General features: G+C 37.2%; 1 protein-coding gene across 1 annotated transcript; it reads left to right on the top strand.

Moving 5' to 3' along the window:
• Window positions 1-3,887: 3,887 nt before the first annotated feature.
• Window positions 3,888-17,226, top strand: LOC306772475 (C-type lectin domain family 18 member A-like; the record flags this gene model as incomplete). Its single annotated transcript, XM_079261961.1, has 12 exons — window positions 3,888-3,909; window positions 5,209-5,300; window positions 12,238-12,471; window positions 12,585-12,682; window positions 12,839-12,960; window positions 13,044-13,151; window positions 13,236-13,328; window positions 13,523-13,629; window positions 13,708-13,837; window positions 13,978-14,074; window positions 14,622-14,713; window positions 17,189-17,226. 12 exons carry the CDS (start codon window positions 3,888-3,890, stop codon window positions 17,224-17,226), a joined length of 1,233 nt encoding a protein of 410 aa, XP_079118087.1.
• Window positions 17,227-19,660: the final 2,434 nt, after the last annotated feature.

The raw sequence follows: 19,660 nt of genomic DNA, 5'->3' as shown, positions 1-19,660 counted from the left end.
CCTACATGCTGGTATTCACACCATGTCCAAGTCAGAATGACAATATCACCTAATATCCATGTCTTTAAACTGGAAGAAAATTGAAACAGCTGACACAGAAACAGGATACAATGGAAAACAAATAGCACATACTTTTAGTTTACAAGCAAACGGCCACAGTCGATCTGGCCTTTTATCATGACAGCAAGCTTCTGAACTCATTGTTAGCACTCTGGCATCAAAAAGGTCTATTTTGTTGCAACCACATTTACATAGAGTTCAATTACATGTGTATGTATGTTGTAAAAAGGATTGTGTGAACTGAGTTACTTGTGATTATGACATTTTGATTAGGCAGTGGGTTATTTTAAACCTGGTAAACCATGGCAACAAAGTGAATGCCTATGAAAATATTTCTTTATTAAATCAAATCAAACTTCATTTATATAGTACTTTTCAAACAGATGCATTTCAAAGTGCTTTTACAACATAAAAATAGTTTCACACTTAACAAGCACACACGCACAGACACACAACCCCACACGCAGCCCAAACACACAACCCCACTTTCCCCTGACCCTTTATACCCTTTATGACCCTTCAGGATTCTATCTCTGTATCTGGTTTGACACTGCTAGTAAAGAAACAATATCTGCAGGATCCATCCCCATCAGGAGCTGTCCCAGAATGACAACTGGACACACAACCACAGGAAACGCCCAGACCAGGAAGACCACCACAGTCATTTGGCTGCAGTGCAGAACCCCTACCAGCAACCCTAGTTAGGATGACCCCCGCCACAATGAATCCGCCAATCAAACATACACAGCCTCTGACCCCCGAGGATCCCCATGAGGAAAACAATGAAGCTAAAAAGTTTTAAAAAATAAAGTAATAAATGAAACACAAGATAAAATAACTAAATAAAAATAAACCTATAAATCTGTAAAACAACAGTTAGGAAAGTAAGATTAATTAATAAAAATTACAGATGGTATGTCATAAAAATAGGTAAGACAATGATTTATAAAAGATAAAAATAAAAAAATCAATGAATAAGCAAGTAAATTTCGTTCATTGCTACCTTCATCTTTTTCTTTTCATTCGTTGGCTGTGAATGAAATAAAACAAAAATGATTTGGTATTTCAAAATCTGATCACTTCAGTCAATAGAGAGAATATCTCTCTTGCTGTGGGTGTGCAGGTGAAATTGTGGTAGTTTTGATGAGAATGTGATTGTAACTGCTGTTTTAGGCTAATGCAAGTCGCTCCTTCTGTTGTTGGGTTTGCTTGAGAAAACATCTAAGTGGACAGTGGAGTTTGACTGAGTCCAGAACTGACTGTGAGTCTGTTGGAGCCAGACAGACCATTACTAAAATCCTGAATCCTTGCTGCAATATACACACAGCCCACAATGCAGAGGCATGAATCTATTGTGTTGCACTGAAGCCATCTCCAGACAGTGAATCACTGCTCAGTGAGCGTATCATGATTCATGCTTTCCAGAATAGATCCATGAAAAAGAAAGAAAGAATGAAAAACACTGTCACCATGTTTAAACAGTCCCCCGAGCAACTCATCCTGTTTCTTTCCAATCCTCCACTTCTGCGATGTTCTATCATAATAACATCATAATAATGTTAAGTTCTATCATCTCATCTTCTACATTTGCCATGTCTGGAAAATTATACCTCAGTATAATATATATAATTATACCTCGCACCTCAGTTTGCATAAAGCTCAAATAAAGCTTCACCTCTAGTGACTAATGTTACAGATAAATATGAGTCTTCTAAAACCAACTTTTCATTAAAAAAAAAATAACAACCATGTTATCAGTGTGTTTAAGTGCTCTTTTAGTGCTTTATGTGGGAAATTGTGATATTGAGATGACACATAGCTACTGATAGTCATTAATTAAACTTATTCAGTAAGGTGAAAAAGAAAAGAAAAAACTTACATTTCTAGAGTTTTTTGTAAATTGTGAAGAAGGATATATCAGTATAAATTCATTCATTTTCTGAACTGCTTAATCCAATTCTGGAAGCTGGAGCCTATCCCAGCTGACTTTGGGTGACAGGCAGGGTACACACTGGACATCGTAGGGCCACACAGAGATGAACAACCACTCAAGCCACTCATCCTATGGGCAATTTAGAGTAACCAATTAACCTAACATGCATGTCTTTGGATGGTGGGAGGAAGCCAGAGAGTTCTCTCCAGGAGAGTACCCACACATACATGGGGAGAACATGCACACAGAAAGTCCCCCTGAACACCTCCCCAGCCAAGGATTGAACCAGTGACCTTCTTGCTATGAGACCACAGTGCTAACCACTGCGCCACGGTATAAATTGTGACACAAAAAATGACCCAAACACTTCTTTGGTTAACTTCTCTGTCTGTCCAAGTAGGCTGGAAATAATACAAATACAAAAAAAATGTTAGGTTTTTTTAAACTAGGCAAACACAACCTCATATTAACAGTACATGACCCTATTTTTAAACCTGAACATGCACTACGAATAAACAAAAGATATGACTGTCAGAATACTTGGTGATGTAGAGAGGGTTTTAAGGCCATATCCTAACAATTTGCAAATCATTATTCTATGGTTCTGAAAACTATCAATAAATGAAAAGCATTCAAGACATAATCAGTCTTCCCTGGAGTGAACCGGCATATTCATCCAAGTTGAACGAGTTGTTGGATGCTGCCCTACCAGCCCCAGTTAGCACAGTAAATGTTCATGTTTAGACTGAACAAGTATTGCTTGTTTGGATGAGTTTACAGGAGAAACCCTCGTTTCTGTACAAGGAACATGGCAACATGGCTGAGATCTGCCAAACTGAACAAACCACAACACTTCTGAAACAATGTTCTCTTGCCGGATGAGATCACAGTGGACATGTTTAAGCATTTTGCACAACACCACATTTGGCAAAAACCAAATATATTGGCACCAACGATTCATGCCAACTGTCAGGCAGTGGTGGAGAGATGATGATTTGGACCTGAATTTGAGCCACCTGGGTACCTGGCAGTCACTGAATCAAACATGAACGCTTCTGCGGACCAAAGCACTGTGATGCACAGCTTCTGAACTTACATGAACTGAAACATTATTGTAAAAAGAGACAAAAGACCTAGTAATTCACAAATGATTTTTAATGTCATTCTATATAAAACAATTTCATGAGATTCTTCATACTCTCATTGCTCACAAGACAAATGATCACAACACTAAAAGAAAGATATTCTGGCATCATTTCACACATTGAAATGATACTGCTCCATCATTTTATACATAGTTTTTGTAGCTGCTATATCTCTCATTATACTTGCACTGTTTTTACTTAGTTTGTATATAATAAATATTGAATTGCTGTAATACTCAAATTTGAACATTGGAGTTTATTGAAGATGTACATTTTATTATTGTTGTTGTTGTTGTTGTTAATAGTAGTAGTAGTATTGTTAGTATTAGTATTTGCAAATGTCTTTTTTGGACTGTTACTACTAGAAGAGTATTGACAGCCGCCTGTAATAGTTTTACTTGACATTTCAAAAGAGAGGGCACTAGAGGCTGGTTGGAGTTAATGTTAAAACAAAGGTTAAAACATGTCATAAGATAAACTGCAGTAGGTTTATTGTCCTTTTTGTGGTTGTGGGAACTCCTGAGTGAATGACGACAGAGGGAGGAGGAGGAGGAGGAGGAGCAGGAGGAGGAGGAGGAAAGGGGTGCGGGATAACTGTTTGTTAAAGAAGTGGCGCCTGTTGTTTGAGAGGCTCTCTGAACTTCAGGATGGGGTCTGTTACAGCTCCCCGGAGTTTTGCGATGTTCACCATGTGGTTGTTGCTGACTTCATTAATCTCACTTTGCCGGATTATCGCAGAATCAGCGGACATGCAGAGTCCTCACCTCACCGGTAAACTCACCTCAAACTGCATATACACATAAAAATCAGCCACCGCCGGGTGATTTTCTTTCTTTTTTTTTTCCTTTTTTTTTTTTTTTTTTTTTACCAGTTCTTATGCTTTTGTGGCTTATTTGTAACCATATGAAGTGCCTCTGACACTTTAGTCTTATAAAAAGACTTTTTTCTCCTTATGTTGGGAGGTGACAGTGGTTTACAATGCAGATTGTCATGGACTTGAAGCTGTCCAGGTTTATCTGGTGAAGCAGCATCTCTCTGCTGGCTAACTAAGAGAGTGCCGTTTCATCAAATAACAAAGTTATTAACCCACCAGTCAGGAGCAGAGATACTTCAATTGGGATTTAAAAAAAAAAAAAAAAATGTATTATTTAACACGTTCACGTATATAAGGAGGCTGATCCAGGTAAGAGAAAAAGACCCTTAAAAGATCAAAGTATAGTTAGATAAATCTATCATTTTTTCATATATTATGTTATTCCATGAATGGTTTGCAAGGTATTTCAATAATATAAAAAAATCTTAAATTTGAAATCCCAAAAAAATCTGTATTTAATCTACAGGTTTTTTTTCAAGTTATCTTTGTTAGGAACACAAATTTTAAAAAGCAAATGTTTTGCCAAAATTGAAAAGTTATTTGCCCAGCAGAATACAGCATCCACAAAATCCATTTTGCCTGCTTAAATGCTGGACAAGACAAAAACCAAAAAAAAAAAAAAAATTGAAAAGTTATTTTTATTGTGACATGGCAATTTTTTTTTTTTTTTTAAATTTATGAACATGTAATGTTTTTCACCTCATCAAGCTGTTTTATAGGATGTAGAAGTAAAAAAAATTCCCACAATTAATTTATCATTGTTAATTTTTTAAGGTCTTTAGTATCTCTGCATTAGATCATGAGTTAATTATTGAAATATCCTGTGAAAACAATATCTATTATCTTGTTTGTAGCAAGATGAGCATGGTTAAAAACGAAAAGAAGGGTTGGATGTCTGTTTTATCACAACCCCGTTTCTATCGCGCATTAAACCTAAAGAATGTTTGTTTCATGTTTTAGCAACAATAGATAGAAGATATTGTTGAACTGTGTTAACCACAAGTATCTTCAAAGTCTATAGTTGTTTCTGTAATATAACACCATATTTTATTAGCAAGTGAACTGTATCTGAGTAACAGATTTTGCTGCAAACTTTCTGCTTGTGACACTCAAACATACTGCCTGCACATTTGCATTCTGTTGCCACGACAACAGCAGCAGAGGTGCAGTAAATGGGCGTTTGTGTTTTCTTCCAGGGCTCGGGGTGAAGGAGCACACTCAGATTGTTGCCCAGCACAATAGACTGCGCAGCCGGGTCAGACCCATGGCAGCTAACATGCAAAAAATGGTTTGTGGCCCCTATTGTCCCCTCTGTCCTGATTTTTATTCTGAATTTGCTATTTCCTTTTGTTAACAATCTACACCTTCGCTGGTGTGACGTAAACTGAGCATAGAGCAGAAACTAGATAATTATCAAAATCTCTTTTTTCTCAGGGAAAATCTTTAGCTACAAAAAGTAATCAGTCCTTTTAAGTTTAAACAAGCTTGTTCCCCTCGCTGTATGACCCACACAAATAGGCTGATGATGAGGATGGTGTCAACCATACTGATTAAATCGAGAATGTGAAACTAATTCTGCGGGGTTTGCAACACCTGAGACTCCACAGTGCAGAAAACACATTCACTGCTCAATTTTTTTTTTACATATTTTACACTCCTAACTACAAAAGGTTGTAATTTGGCAACAACGATACTTTTTTTTTTTTTATTCAAAAAGACTTGCGTAGCAACACAGTAAAAAAAATGTTAAAAACATACATAAGTCCACAGAAAAATGTTTTACAATAATGACTAATATTCTGAGATGCTTGCGTTTTTATGCTGAACCTGAACCAGTCATAATAGAGCAAAGTTAAACAGGTGAATCTGTGGGTTAATACTGCGTGAGATATTTTCATGTATAACACTCTGTGGTACCGGTGCTCTATGTCCCTTTAGGTGCTTTTAGTCATGTTTGAATTATACAATATCACATTTGTGGCAGTTTAATATAATGCAAAATTGCATTTTAATGTCATAATAAACAAAGAATGAATAATTTAAATCTTAAAAGGCCAAATCTGAATACTTTTTCCTCAGGCCTTATTCTTACCACACATAGTGACAGAACAGTCAGTCATAGCATTTACAACAAGACATATCTGCCTGTAATTTATTGAACATTTGTTTAAATTCAGAACTTTAAGAATGAGGGAAATTAGCAACTAACCGAACATACAGGGATGTAAAGAAATTGAGGTTTGTCAGAAATCTTAGGCTGTGCTGAGACCCCAAGCAAACGTGTGCCAAATTGTTCTGTTTTGTTCATATGTAAGACAGTGTAAACAGTACATCTCCAATTTTTTCAAAACAGACCAAAGCAGCTATTATATATTGTCCTTAATCAGATTACATATCTAATATTTCACAAAGCAACCTGAATGGTCATGTTGTATTTCATCCAACTTTCATTTAATTAAAGTCAGACAGACATCAGCACTATAGTGGAAGAGGTGGTTTGCAATGGGTCACTTATGGGCCATAGAACGTTCACACTGGAGTCTAAGGGCGGTCATATATGCATCATAATGTGAACTAACATACCAGAAGAATGCGCTCACAGCAAAAAATCCAAACTGAGCATAAAAACTTGTTTTGTTTAGTTTAACTGTTTTTATTTTCAAATGAACGTATAAAAGAAGATAAGAAAAGAAAAAATATATGTACATACCTATACATACATATGTACATACACACATTTATACATACATATACATAGTAAGGAAGAAATTAATAATATTCATAACATCAATAATAATAATAATTCCTCACCAATTCAATAATCAAATAAATTCAGTAAAGAGAAGGAGTTCGAAAATAGGGTGTGTGAAGAAGAGTACACTTATGTGGTATTCCCACTCCTTTCAAGTTATTCAATTTACTGTTTACATTCACAGATATACACATACACACACATTTCCATATACATACATGCATATACACACATACACAGATATACTACAGACATCCACATACTTACACCCATATCTACAAAATTACCTAAATATCCAACAACCTTTCCTTTTGATATCAGTTTTTTTTCCATTTTTATCCCTCAGCCATTTACTTTTTCAAAAAAAATTGTAGCTCTATTTGAATATATTTATGTTAATGCTTTGCTTTAACTCTTTGTCCAGATTGTTCCACAAAATCACCATACATCTTGATATACACATATTTTTCATTGTTGTTCTAACTTTTTGCTTTCTAAATTGTAGCCTTCCCCTTAAGACTTGCAATGAGAACATAGACTTAGTGCTTCATTGGTAAATTAGATACAAGAGAGTGAAAAACAAGCCTTTTGTTGTCGAGGTGTCTTCCTCTGGCATATTTATTGTGGCGGCTGTGTGAAACCGTAGTTATTGCACCATATGTTCCACTGCTAGCTGAGTGATAATGAAGAAAATGAATGAAGCCAAAATCAATTAGCAGTGCAAAGACTCTTGTAACAGTAATGCAGTGAAATTACACCAATTAATCTTTTCTTTTCATGCATTTTTCCTTTTTTTCTTTGATAACTATTAAACCTAGCTACATTTTATGGCTTGTCTCTTAATACTAATGGTAGACACTAAGTTAGAATGCTAATTTATACTCTAAATGGTAAAAGTACAAGTTTTTTTTAAAAATATATTCCAAGCAGCTAAACAGCAAGGCTAAATTTACCCCCTATCTTATTACATCTCTTGCTTTACCATAAACTACTGCACAACTGTCTCTGCTGCATGTGATTATGTAAGAGGTAATGACGAATTGTGAAGTTCACAAAGCACTTGATACCTTCAGGGCCTAAGAGATTTGCGGCAGGGCAGACTGTCACTTTGTCATAGATTACATCCTCAGAGCCACACGAACAGTGTGAGCGCCTTTCTTTGACTCTGCTCCAGCCTTAAAGAACTGTTCTCAACTGATAAGGCAGTAATGAGAAAGAGAGGATGTGGATAATCATCCTGCATTCACAACTCTGGTATTACAGGTAATTTCCCCATGAAAACCCTCAAAGGAAGCTTTCTTGAGCTGAAGAGGCATATTAAAGAGCTTTCCTGATAAATGTTAAAAGGCTCAAGGCTTTGGCTGTGTTTGTGGATATCTGAATAAGTTTTTTTTTTCCACACAGGAATGAAAGAGTAAGCATTATGGTGAGACTGTGTTGAAGTGATTATTATATAGTCCTTTAGGCTTTGCTTTAGGATGAGATAAAATACCAGCATTTCAAGAATGAATGAAGCCACCCCTTTTCCTCAGTCAGATTTCCTTTAAGCTCTTTGAAAAAGTAGTATTATGAGGTCATAGCATTTAACCACAGAGAAAGAAATTAAAGTAAGGTTAGCACTTTTTGATGTGTAAAGTATAACCCCTGTGTATGAGATCTCATCTCTCATATCTCTCAGAACTCCCCAACCTCTACACCTCATTTTAACACAACTGGCTTTAGAGGGAGCTAACCAGAGAAGTTTTGAAGAAAATGCCCTTTTTTAATTAAACAAACACTATGTGAATCAATGTAATTGTTAATGGTACCAAAAGCAAGGCCGAATGGTGCAGAAACACACTGATTCCCATCTCACAGTTTATGCAACATGACATGCTCTAAAATGAAATATCGCTGATGAAATATTGCCCAGTGACCTTATACCCCGCTAGTAGCATCAAAGACTTTTACTGAATGAGATCAGAGAGTAGTGTGAACAATGAAATTAAGGGAGCTCAGGCTTTTTACACCACACTAAAAGCCTGTCTTCAAAAATACTGTCATTAGGTTATTTTGGTGTTCCAGTTGTGACAGGAAGTACAAGGAGAAAGCAGGAATCTACACTTAAGAACAAAAATGCTTGTGTACACTCTAACCTTTTCTCATTTCTTTGACAACTCCAATCTTCACTGTTGAGCTTACCCTGAATTTTGAATAAATCCAGGTCACTGCTTAATGTGTCGCTGGTTCAGAAGTCCAACTTTAGAGCTCTTTTTTAGAGCCACAGCGCAACACACAACCCAGGAGAACAGAACATTGGTATATCAAAATAGCACTATGCAACTTTCTGAGCTTGGAAATATGATTTATTGACTCATTTCAAAGGCACTCAGTTACATCTATTATATGCATGTCAGGAACAGTTGTCACCTGACAGCATCCTCAGGCTGAGAAACATCACTTTGCAAGTTTTCCTTCCTGGAGTTTCACTTTACGTTCCACATCACATGCTAAGACTGGTGTTCTAACATCCCATCCTACACATCAAGATGTATTCCCTTTTGTCTTCTGCACATGCGTACAACGTGGAAATATCATAGCCATGTAGGTTATAAATCCATGCTACTCTTAACTCCGTGTTTCAAGAGCTGGACCTACTTGTTGTGGTATTTTCATCTGATGTAGCATACTAAGATGGGGTATTCATACTATCAAGGCATTTTTTTTAATTTAATTGTTATTTCTTAAGACCACAAGTGTCATTGATCCATAAAATATGAATTATTTTATCTTCAAATTAAATATGTTTAAATGTACAAAAGTGAATTGCATAAAGAATTTGTGCAACACTCTCTTCTCATAGATCACCGGGTAAACTTGTAAAGTCAGCCTGTGCTGGCACACTTCAACAAAACACCGGACATCTGGTCGTTTTGAACTTGCACAGCAACTGTTTCATCAAAGTAACATAAGAGGACATTATTAGAGGAAGACAAAAATAGAAAGAGAGAAAGGAACAGAGAAAGACCAGAGTCAATGTCAGACTTGCTGCAGAGCTCTCTGAATACAGGATGCAAGATTGATGCTGAATTAGCTGTTGTTAGGGAGCAGATCACAGAGAAAAGTTCAGCTGAGAGACTTTAAACCTGGTCTGAGAAATATAATGCCACTTTCAAATGAAAAATGTTACAATAGTGAAAATATGCTCAAGTTGTTTATTACATCCACCACAATGTTTAAAGTTGTGTATTTAAATGAATGGTTTCTGTCATGGTGGCACAGCAGTTTGTGTCATTTTCGGACGAGGCTGCAAGGAGTTTCCAAAAAAAGGTTTCCAACATGTTTTAGGCCTCTGTTGTCAGATAGTCATGAAACTGATGTCACAAGTGAATGAAAGTTATCTGATCATTTGTCTCATCTTGGCAGTTATGCATGTTTATTTGATTTTTTTTTTTCAATTTTATCTTTTAATTTCCAGAGTAAACTAAATAAATATGTGAGCTGTGAAGAGTATTATATGACTATTGTTATAAAACCACCTATATGGTTGTCAGTTTTCTTTTCTTTTATTTTATTCATCACAAAATGTTTGTTCAAATCAGGTTTAGCTTTCAGGAGGTCTGAGCACTGCAATACAGCAAATTTATATGCTTACAATATACAATTTAAACATCAGATTTCTTTTTTTCCATCGTGAGAATTGAAGTGTTTCTCTTTTGTCAGTGGGCCTTCTTTGCTTCACACCCACTGCTGTCACTAAACATTAGCTTTCCACTATAACCCCAGTTCTCTACAAATGAGTGAGGTACCTCACCATGTATCATCTGAGTTTACAAACATAACCAAATGCTCTCTTTTAGTCACTGCTCAGTATCTCACAATGGAAAATGTAGCCCATCACAAACTGCATGCTCTGTAACTTAACTCAACTGATTCAGAACCAGAGGAAGAAAACATTTTTGTCCTGGTTTTCTTTGAGCCCTTTGGTGATCCAGGACCTGTTGTTTTGGAAACTGGTGGCAGACTTGGATGGGGTGATGTTGTCATGAAGAAGATTTATATCAAAACTGTGTTTACCTTCACACAGATGTTATTGGCGGGGAAAGAAGTCACAGCCAGCAGGATGGTGCTGTGATCAGCAGAGCCAAAAGGGAGGAGAGACCTGTATGGATCTGGGCCTGAACTGTAGCATTTGTCCGGAATCTTCCCTAAGCTAGTGGTACATGTTGTATTGATGGAAACCCTAAAGGACTTATCAGGAGAGCAGTCATTATAGTCACCCATGATGAACATGAGGGAGCCTGGGGATGACTTCTAATTTATTTGAAGCACTGGTGATGGTCTCAGTAGCTGTGGAAAGACAAAACTGATGCTGTTTATTGATAACTTCAGAAAGAGCTGTGGGAATTCTCTGGGAAGGTAGAACATGCAGACGGAAATGCTTAGAAGCTCAATGTCTGTTGTGCATAGTTTATCCTACTATGACTGTGGAGCACCAGTGTGTTTACACAAAGACACACATGATGATGTTTGTCAGTGTGTTCCCTATCTTGGTCTAGAGGAAGTGGAAGGGTTGAAACTATCTGTGTGCAGCATATGCTTGTTTAGCCGCATTTCTGTAAACGCTAGAATACATGCAGTTCTGTATTCATGCATGTGGCTTCAATACCTTGTAGCTCATCTGTTGTGCTGTTGAGAGCACACATCACCCAGAATGATGGATGGGCTCGTGCTGCTAAACATCTCCTGTTTAAGTCAGGCTTTTACAATTTCCTACTACTTTCTCCTCCTGGTTACCTTCTGCTGGGTTCGACATGTCTTCACACAGAATTTCCTCTGGAAAGTTGTTCGTGTTTATGGTGCAGAGAAGCTGTAGTTGAGTTGTAGTAAAATATCTCTGGAGTAGCTGAGCTGCTGTTGGGCCAATGGTTGATAGCAGCAGACACAAACTGATGGAGAAACGGCCACTGCAGGCATGTTTGTGTCCATAAAAGTCCTTGAGCATCCATGCCAAGAGTATTCCAGACGATGGAAAATAGGTTGTCTCGTGTAGTGGTGTTGCAGCAGATGTACACATGGAAAAACAGTTCAAGGGTAAAGTGGCATCAAAGTTGCATGAAGAGCATGACTGGGAAAAGCACTTCAAAGTGTAGTCCAAAAGTTAAAGACCAAAAAAGTTAAAGATGTTGATGTAACACTTTGTCAAAAGTAAAGAAGCACTTAATGAAGTCTGTGACCGTTTAATGTCACAAAATTATAAAACTGTTAAATGGTTTCTTTATGATTAAAGTTTAAGCTTGCTATAACTTGTTAATTACAATTACATTACAAATAAAAATTTTTAAGGTCATCAGTCAAATTTCATTGTCCCTGTTAATATTTACTGTATTAAAAATGGCTCAACACCAGCAAAAAAAGGACCTTGAACCTGAAAACTAAACAGGATTTTTCTCCTTTTCTCTGCAATAATTCTAAATGATGTCTTTATTCACAGGAGTGGAATGAAGAGTTGGCTGTACTCGCAAAAGAACGAGCTACATTGTGTCATACAAACTCTCTCCTTCAACATACCTCATCTTTCAGTCACATTGGATGGAACACACAGCTTTCTGTTTGTGGTGTCGCCTCCTTTTCTGACATCGTTGACTCCTGGTTTGAGGAGGGGAATTATTTTCTTTACTTAAGTGGAAGATGTAAAGAGAATTCAACCTGTCACCACTACACACAGGTACAGATCCATACTGAAGAAGTGTTTTTACTGCATGGAGTACTTACACAGTACATGTTGCTCTAATAGTTGAAAAATATTCATGTGGTCTCTTTAAACCTTCTGTTGCGCAGCTGGTCTGGGCTACTACAAGTCAAGTCGGCTGTGCCAGCCAGCTGTGTCTTAGGGATGGAGAGCCCTGGGAGATGTTTGTCTGTGCATATTACCCTGGGTAAGAGTTACACATATTTCACACACCCCAATAAGGAAATGTGTTCATCATGTGGAACAAAAAAAAAGTTTTTATCAAAGTCGCAGCTGTTTCTGTAAATGTAGTCTCACTGTGTATCTCTTAGTTATTGTGTTGTTCAGTATATCTGTGTTGCAGGGGTAACTGGGAGGTGAATGGTCGACTGATGATACCTTACAAGTCGGGGCTGTACTGCTCTCTCTGCACTTCCTCTATGTCTGGTTGTTTCAGACTTTGGGATCATGTAGGTGGACTATGTGGTAAGGAAAGATTGTGCAGTGATTCTACTGATTTGTTGTACAGATTTGCAATTTGCAAACTACAGTTTATGTGTTTTTATTAGAGATTCCCAAGAACCCATGTCGTATGCACTGCGGTCAACACGGTCATCTTAACGCTTCATCCTGCAAGTGCAAGTGTGACCCAGGGTTCACTGGACGTTTCTGTCAGGGTATCACTCTGGATTTATTCAGTGTATCTAAGTACAAATAAGGATATGGAACAGAGATTTTATTGCGCTTGTACCAATTTTCAGTTCGATGTGGCATTCAGTGTGTTCATGGTCGATTTAAAGAAGAAGAATGCTCTTGCTTGTGTGATGTTGGCTATAGTGGTGCTGAGTGTGCAGGTGAGTTGACGTTGCTTTCCTTTATGCATTCTTAACGCTATCTAAACCACAGCATATTTAAATCTGCAAAAGCTTCAGCTCTTTCTAAGTGTTAACTGTAATGACATGGTTGTTCTTGCTTGCTAATTTTTAAAGTTTCAATTAATTTGTCCCTTGGTGGGATTGAAAAATTGTGCACTATTTTATTTTTACAGACAAAGTGCAGTTTCCTTTTCATAGCTGTGCTGTAACTATAGATGGAACTTGCTTCATGGTGTCTTCAACAGCTGACACTTACTATGGAGCCAAAAGCCACTGTCAGGTGAGAAGCACGGGTGTGTTATGAAAAACAAAGTAAACCTTTTCTGAATTCAATTTGCATTTTTCTGTGCTTAAACAGGTATTAGGGGGGATTCTGGCTCAAATTCACAACCAGAAGGTTCAGGATATCTTGGCATTTTATCTGAGTGAGCTGGATGCAAGCAATGAGATCACAAACATCAACTTCGAAACAAGAAATTTCTGGATAGGTTAGTGTTCTTATCTTAAACCTTAAAGTAAGCACATATGATATTTTAATTCTTAATTTAAATTTGGTGTACTTTTTTTTTTTTTTTTAATACTGACAGTCGAGATTTCACATTGAAACAGTAATCTTTACTCTCCACAGGTTTGACATACAAGCCTCCAACAGATTCATTTCGCTGGGACACTGGAGAGTTCCCTCAATTCGGAAGCTTTGCCTTTGGACAACCTGACAGTCAAGGGTATGATACATAATTAACAAACACACTGTAAAGGATTTGATAAACACAACACTGGTATTTAAGACTTAGATAAACAAACACATCATTTAAAAGGTGATAAATATATTTCTCTGTGTGCTTGAGCTGTTTTTTTTTTTTTTGTTTTTTTTTTTTCACTATTTGATCAGCATCATCTGCAAATTTCAGATTACTAAACAGAAACATATTTTTTAATGAAGTGATAGGAAGGCGCTCATTATTCCCTTGAATGCAGTCCTCACCAGCACCACCAGATGTCTCCCCTTTTCCTTTCTGCATTTTCCTTGTCTATCTCTATCATCTCTTTTTCTTCAACATGTTTGATCCTGCAACATAATCGAGCCTGCCAATTAACTAAACCAGACTGTTGAATCTATAAACAGCTAAAATTTGCTTTGAACTAAGTTACTATAGAAAATGAGTCAGCTGAAAACCAACTGACTGATCGTGTACAAAATTGACCAAGTTGTTAAGCTCTTCATGCAGGTCAATCTAATGTGCGAGCACAGACTTTTTTTTTCTTGTTCAGCTTTGGAAACTGTGTGGAGCTGCAGGCACTAAGTGCTTTCAACTGGAATGACCAGCGCTGCAAAACGCAGAACCGATACATCTGCCAGCATGGTAAGCATCCTACAAGGAGATGGAAGAAAGTGTGAATAAGATATAGGAAGGGTTCTCTTCTGTGGAATTGAATCTCAGTATCATCCAGTGGACCCTTCTTGTCTGGAGATGATAAAAGAAACATATGAGCAACTGTGTCACCCAGCAAATGTTAAAAGTAATACAATATTTAGAAGCAAACACATAAAGAAAAAAAGAAAATCCATTGCACACAAAAGTTAGAGCATCCCATATTGAATGTTATTGTTTTTTCGGAGGCATAAGTTAAAGGGATGCAGCGCAAGGATACTTTTTTTTATGTTCAAAATAATCACATGGGTATAATACCCAAAATAAAAAATGATTCCAACCTCAACACCTTTGGTTAGGATGACGGCTTGCAAAGACTTTTTGTAACAATTCAGACTCTTGTGAATTATTTTCTCTTTTTTCTTTCAAAAAGGCATCTAGCGCTGTAAGATGTAGCTGCATTGCTCTTTTGAGATTTGTTTACACAAATTTTATTATACTTAATTCCCAAACTTCCACATCTAAACAAACTAATGATTTTAAATTTGGTTTTGACTTGACCAAATTTTGTAGTTGTGCCCTCTTCCTCTTCATCAGTTTGATGTTTCCTTCAAGTATTGCAAAGTAATACTTAAGATGTACACATTATCCACCCACCCTTGTGCTGAATTTTCAGCAGATGCTTTCATTAAAGGCTGAAATTCTTCTTCCGCCCAACTTACCTTTGCTCCTCTTGACTTGGTTAATGTTAAATAAAATTAGACAGCAGGACTTGTTTCCAAAATGCAGCCGACTTAATTAAATATCCTTTTCTGTTTACATTTAATATGCTTAGTGTTGCAGTGAGGACACAGGAAAAGTCTTCATAACATTAAGACATTAGTCAGTGCGACTACAGTAAAACAATACATCATCAGACCTAAGTTGGCTAGTTGTTCCCAAAGGTATTTTTGGGAAAAAAAAAACAAAAACAAAGTCACCTTACAAAACATACCAGATTGTTTTCTAAAATATCTACTAAACTCAACATTCTGCTGTCTGTCCAGCTCCTGCTGCTTTGAGGCAGAAAGCAGCACAAACTGGAAGAAATGCATATGTCTCTTCAAAGGTCTAATTTGTGCTGTACAAACACCTTTTAGTATAAATTCCATTTATATAACTTATATTTAATAGCATTGTACACAACCGAAATTATACCAAAGAAACAAATGCAATGTTATAGTTTGTAATTCATGTTAACCCATAAACCATGTGACTAAAGCATTCCCTTCACATTGCAAGGAGCGATATGATAAAGTATTTCACAAGCAAAATCTCACTAAATAGTACTAAAAAACATTTTATTTCTATCTGGGTAACAAACTGGTTATATCTTTTTTTTTTAAATATAAAACTTGCTGCTCTTCATAGTTACTGTTTTCACTCTATTTTCTGTGCTTCACCAGATCCATGCAATTACTATTACCTCTTTAATAACCTCTATCACCGGTAATCATTGTAGGGGTGTGTAAAATCTAAATCCACTGTGTCCAGGAATAATATGAAAACAACACAAAAAATCTCCATATGACTGCACCTACACATTTAAACAAGCCTCAGTATAATCAATGGCACTCAGTGCTCACCATCAAGAACCTTCAAGCAATCAATACACGTCGGTTCCACAGAAGCCTGCAGTGTTTAGACACACATACCACTTACATTGATTGAGAGGAATAAGATGATGGCAGATGTTTCGTTTTGCCCACTTGAGCGTGTCTTTGCAAGGGTCTGCCGTGTCATTTGGTATTGATCACTCATGGCTGAATCTGCTCTGTATGTGGTCAGTGTTGCTAAGAAACCCTTTTTACAAATAGCTCTTTGAAGACTTCATGTCTCCTCTTGGTAAATTATGTTTTTGCAAAACAAGATTAGCTGATCATGATTATGAGGAAGATATGGAGTGTCTTTCAAGTATGCTAGTTACTATCTCAGTAATACAGGCGTTGTTATCTATCTGTACAACGAAACATATACAACTATTATTGCACAAATAATAATCTTCAAAGTCATATTCTCTTCATTATAGCAAAATATTCACTGAAGACACAAAGAGTATAGATGCATGAGCTGGAGTCTTTTAGAGTACCTTCCAGTTGTCAGAACTCTGCTTTGTTAATTAGTACTAAAATGATAAGTGGATATCACATTGCTTGAGGCAGACACTAGGCTATGTTCTCCCAAACTACTGTCTATGCATGGTGTCGGTATTTGCAAGTGCATAAAAAGTAGTTCATGTTTAGTGTCTCATTAACAGTTTCTTCACAGTCACCTTTGCACAGAAGTGCAGGATAACTGAGTATTACAAACACACACTTCCAATTGCTCAGCATACTGTGTGTCCTGCACATTTTCATACCTCCATAATTGTTATGTATGTTTTTTCTTGTTTTGTTTTTTATTAAGTATTTATTTATTTTTTGGCAGCTGCAGAGCACATTGCAAAGTGGGAGGACGGCAGATGACGTGGATTTCTAACAGGTGGAAATAGGTGTGCAGCACTTGACATTTAAACACTGGAAATAATAATGTCCACTATTATTGATCTTTGCTTTGCCATTGTATATGGATAGTTGTGGTTTAGACACAGTGTGTATACTGTACAGGTTTGAATTTATTATTAAATAGTTGTAACCCACTCACAACATCTACTGTTCTGTCTTTGCGTAAATTCTTTGATTGAATTTGGAAGATTCTACATCATCGTGTACCATAGAAAATGATTAAGTCAAAAATCAGGGATATTTGAATTTTGTTTGCAACAAGTAAAACAAAATAAAAATTATAATTTATTTGCAATTAGGTTGCTGGATTACCTGGATAACAAATGTTTTGTCCATCAGCAGAGGGAGAGACTAAATAAGCAGCAGCAAAACTAGAACTAAAGGATGTATCTAATTAAAAGTTAAGATTTTCCACATATTCTCTATGAGTAACATTAAATGGTGACCTACTGTGCTAAGAGCATGACGATTAAAGATGATTTTAATTAAATCAATTTTTCAAAGCTGATACTCTACAGATCTTTTTATGCAAATATTTCTTTATTGTGCGCTTTGCTGTTGTGCAAACTCTTTCTGCTTTGCTCTCTCTTCTGGCATCTTTCCAAGTTTTTGCATTTTACTGCTTTTTCTTTTTATTTACTGTCAAGAATTGAAAGAAACAAAGACAGCTGGTCACTTATAAAACACTGGAACTATATTTTTGGAGAAATTTTACTGTTTGTCTTCGGATCACGAGTGGAACATCTCCGTCCTGTATCAGTGAGCTGCACCGAGTGTGAGCAACTTTACTTGAGGATAACAGAGCTTCAGAAGAGGATTAAACACTACAAGGAATTTTTGTGAATGAGGAATTTATTGACACATTTTCAGCACCTGTCCAAGCTGTTGAGCCTTTAAACGGACTAACTCAAATGTTTGTACGCAGAATCACATCAGATGTGGAGCCTCCCACTACAGCTCTGGCTGACACACTTCCATGGATTTGTCCATATGACATAAGAACAGCTGAGGAAGATCCTAAACCGGATGGTCAAACTGATCTCTCCTACTGGAACCATGTTGGTGCCAGACCAAAGTCATAAACCCCAGCACTCACTCTACCACCTGAAATCTCACTGCACAATAAATATGATCTGTTGACTCCTAGTAAAATGGGAGATAAAGAGAAAGTGAGAAATGGCCCCAAACTCAGCCAAGGATAAACCAAGACATAGGGAGAGGCAGAACTACATGAAGCATTAGCTGAAAATGTAATGAAACATCTCTGATGACAAACTACTGTCACAGCTGACTCACAGTGGATTTATGACCCTCAAGTTTCCAACCCACAGATGATCCTCCAGCAAGGACATTATGGGATTAAAGAGCGTCTGGTGGGTCAGTGTGTGGCTAAATAAAGTTTGCGACCACAGAGTCATTAAATAAGATGTGCTGTTTAATAAACTTTTTTGCTGATGTGTTCGTTTATGTATTTACACAGCCAGCCTACAAAAAGAGTGAGCACTAAGTGTTTATGTGTCTGTCTGGGAGTGTGCACTGTACTTGTGAGTCTTTTCCTCATATGTGTTGCTCGCACAGGTTCCTGCTGGTCTCATGGTGCCCCCTGATAAGCTGCTGCTGCAGAGGGTTTCAGAATGGTGCTGGTGGCAGTGGAATTAGCTTCCATTGTCATGATAATGACAGTGATACTCTTGCCCCTTCCAACTCAGACCAGCCATTGTATGGAAACAGGAATGCAATTTCTCCTTCAGCGGCAACCGACAATCCTCTATGAGAGCGAAAGGTCTCTAAATGACTCTCCATTCATGCAAGGCTGAAGGGCCAGCAGCCAATTAAAGTGGGAGCAGCAGAACAGTGCCATCCTTAAGACCTGAGACGGTCTCTAAACACACATTAAGCAATACTAACACTCACACTCTCATACACAACTCATACACAAGTTGCTGTATTTTCTCTCTGACAAAGAGGATCTAATCCCATAAAGTTTTTTTTTCCTACAAACAGATCCGATTTTTGCGGGGGGACAGGCTGTTTGTACTAAATAACTCAAGAGGTTTATTGAGCACAGTGTGCATGCAGACTCAGGAACATGAAATGCTGATTTAAAATGCCTCAATACTGGAAGTTGGATGTTGTGAGACCCATTTTCTGGGCAAACTGGTAAATCTTTCCCATCACTGTCCATCATGGTTTAATTCTTTGGTGGAGTTTTATGGTATCAGACAGACTCCTCTGGGCATTTCTTTGGCAGCTGAGGCACATGCGATGGTGGGTGAAAGGTTTCAAAAGTGTTCGCTCTACTGAACTGTGAGTAAAATGGGTTTGGGCTGTAGGGCTAAATGAGCCTTGAGCTCAGAAGAAATGTGTTTTGACTAATAAGTTGTGTTTTTTAGTA

Source organism: Telmatherina bonti, assembly GCF_933228915.1.
Source record: "Telmatherina bonti genome assembly, chromosome: 1".
NCBI lineage: Eukaryota > Metazoa > Chordata > Actinopteri > Atheriniformes > Telmatherinidae > Telmatherina > Telmatherina bonti.
The sequence above is the reverse complement of the archived record's forward strand: the minus strand, read 5'-3'. Positions and strand labels throughout refer to the sequence as shown.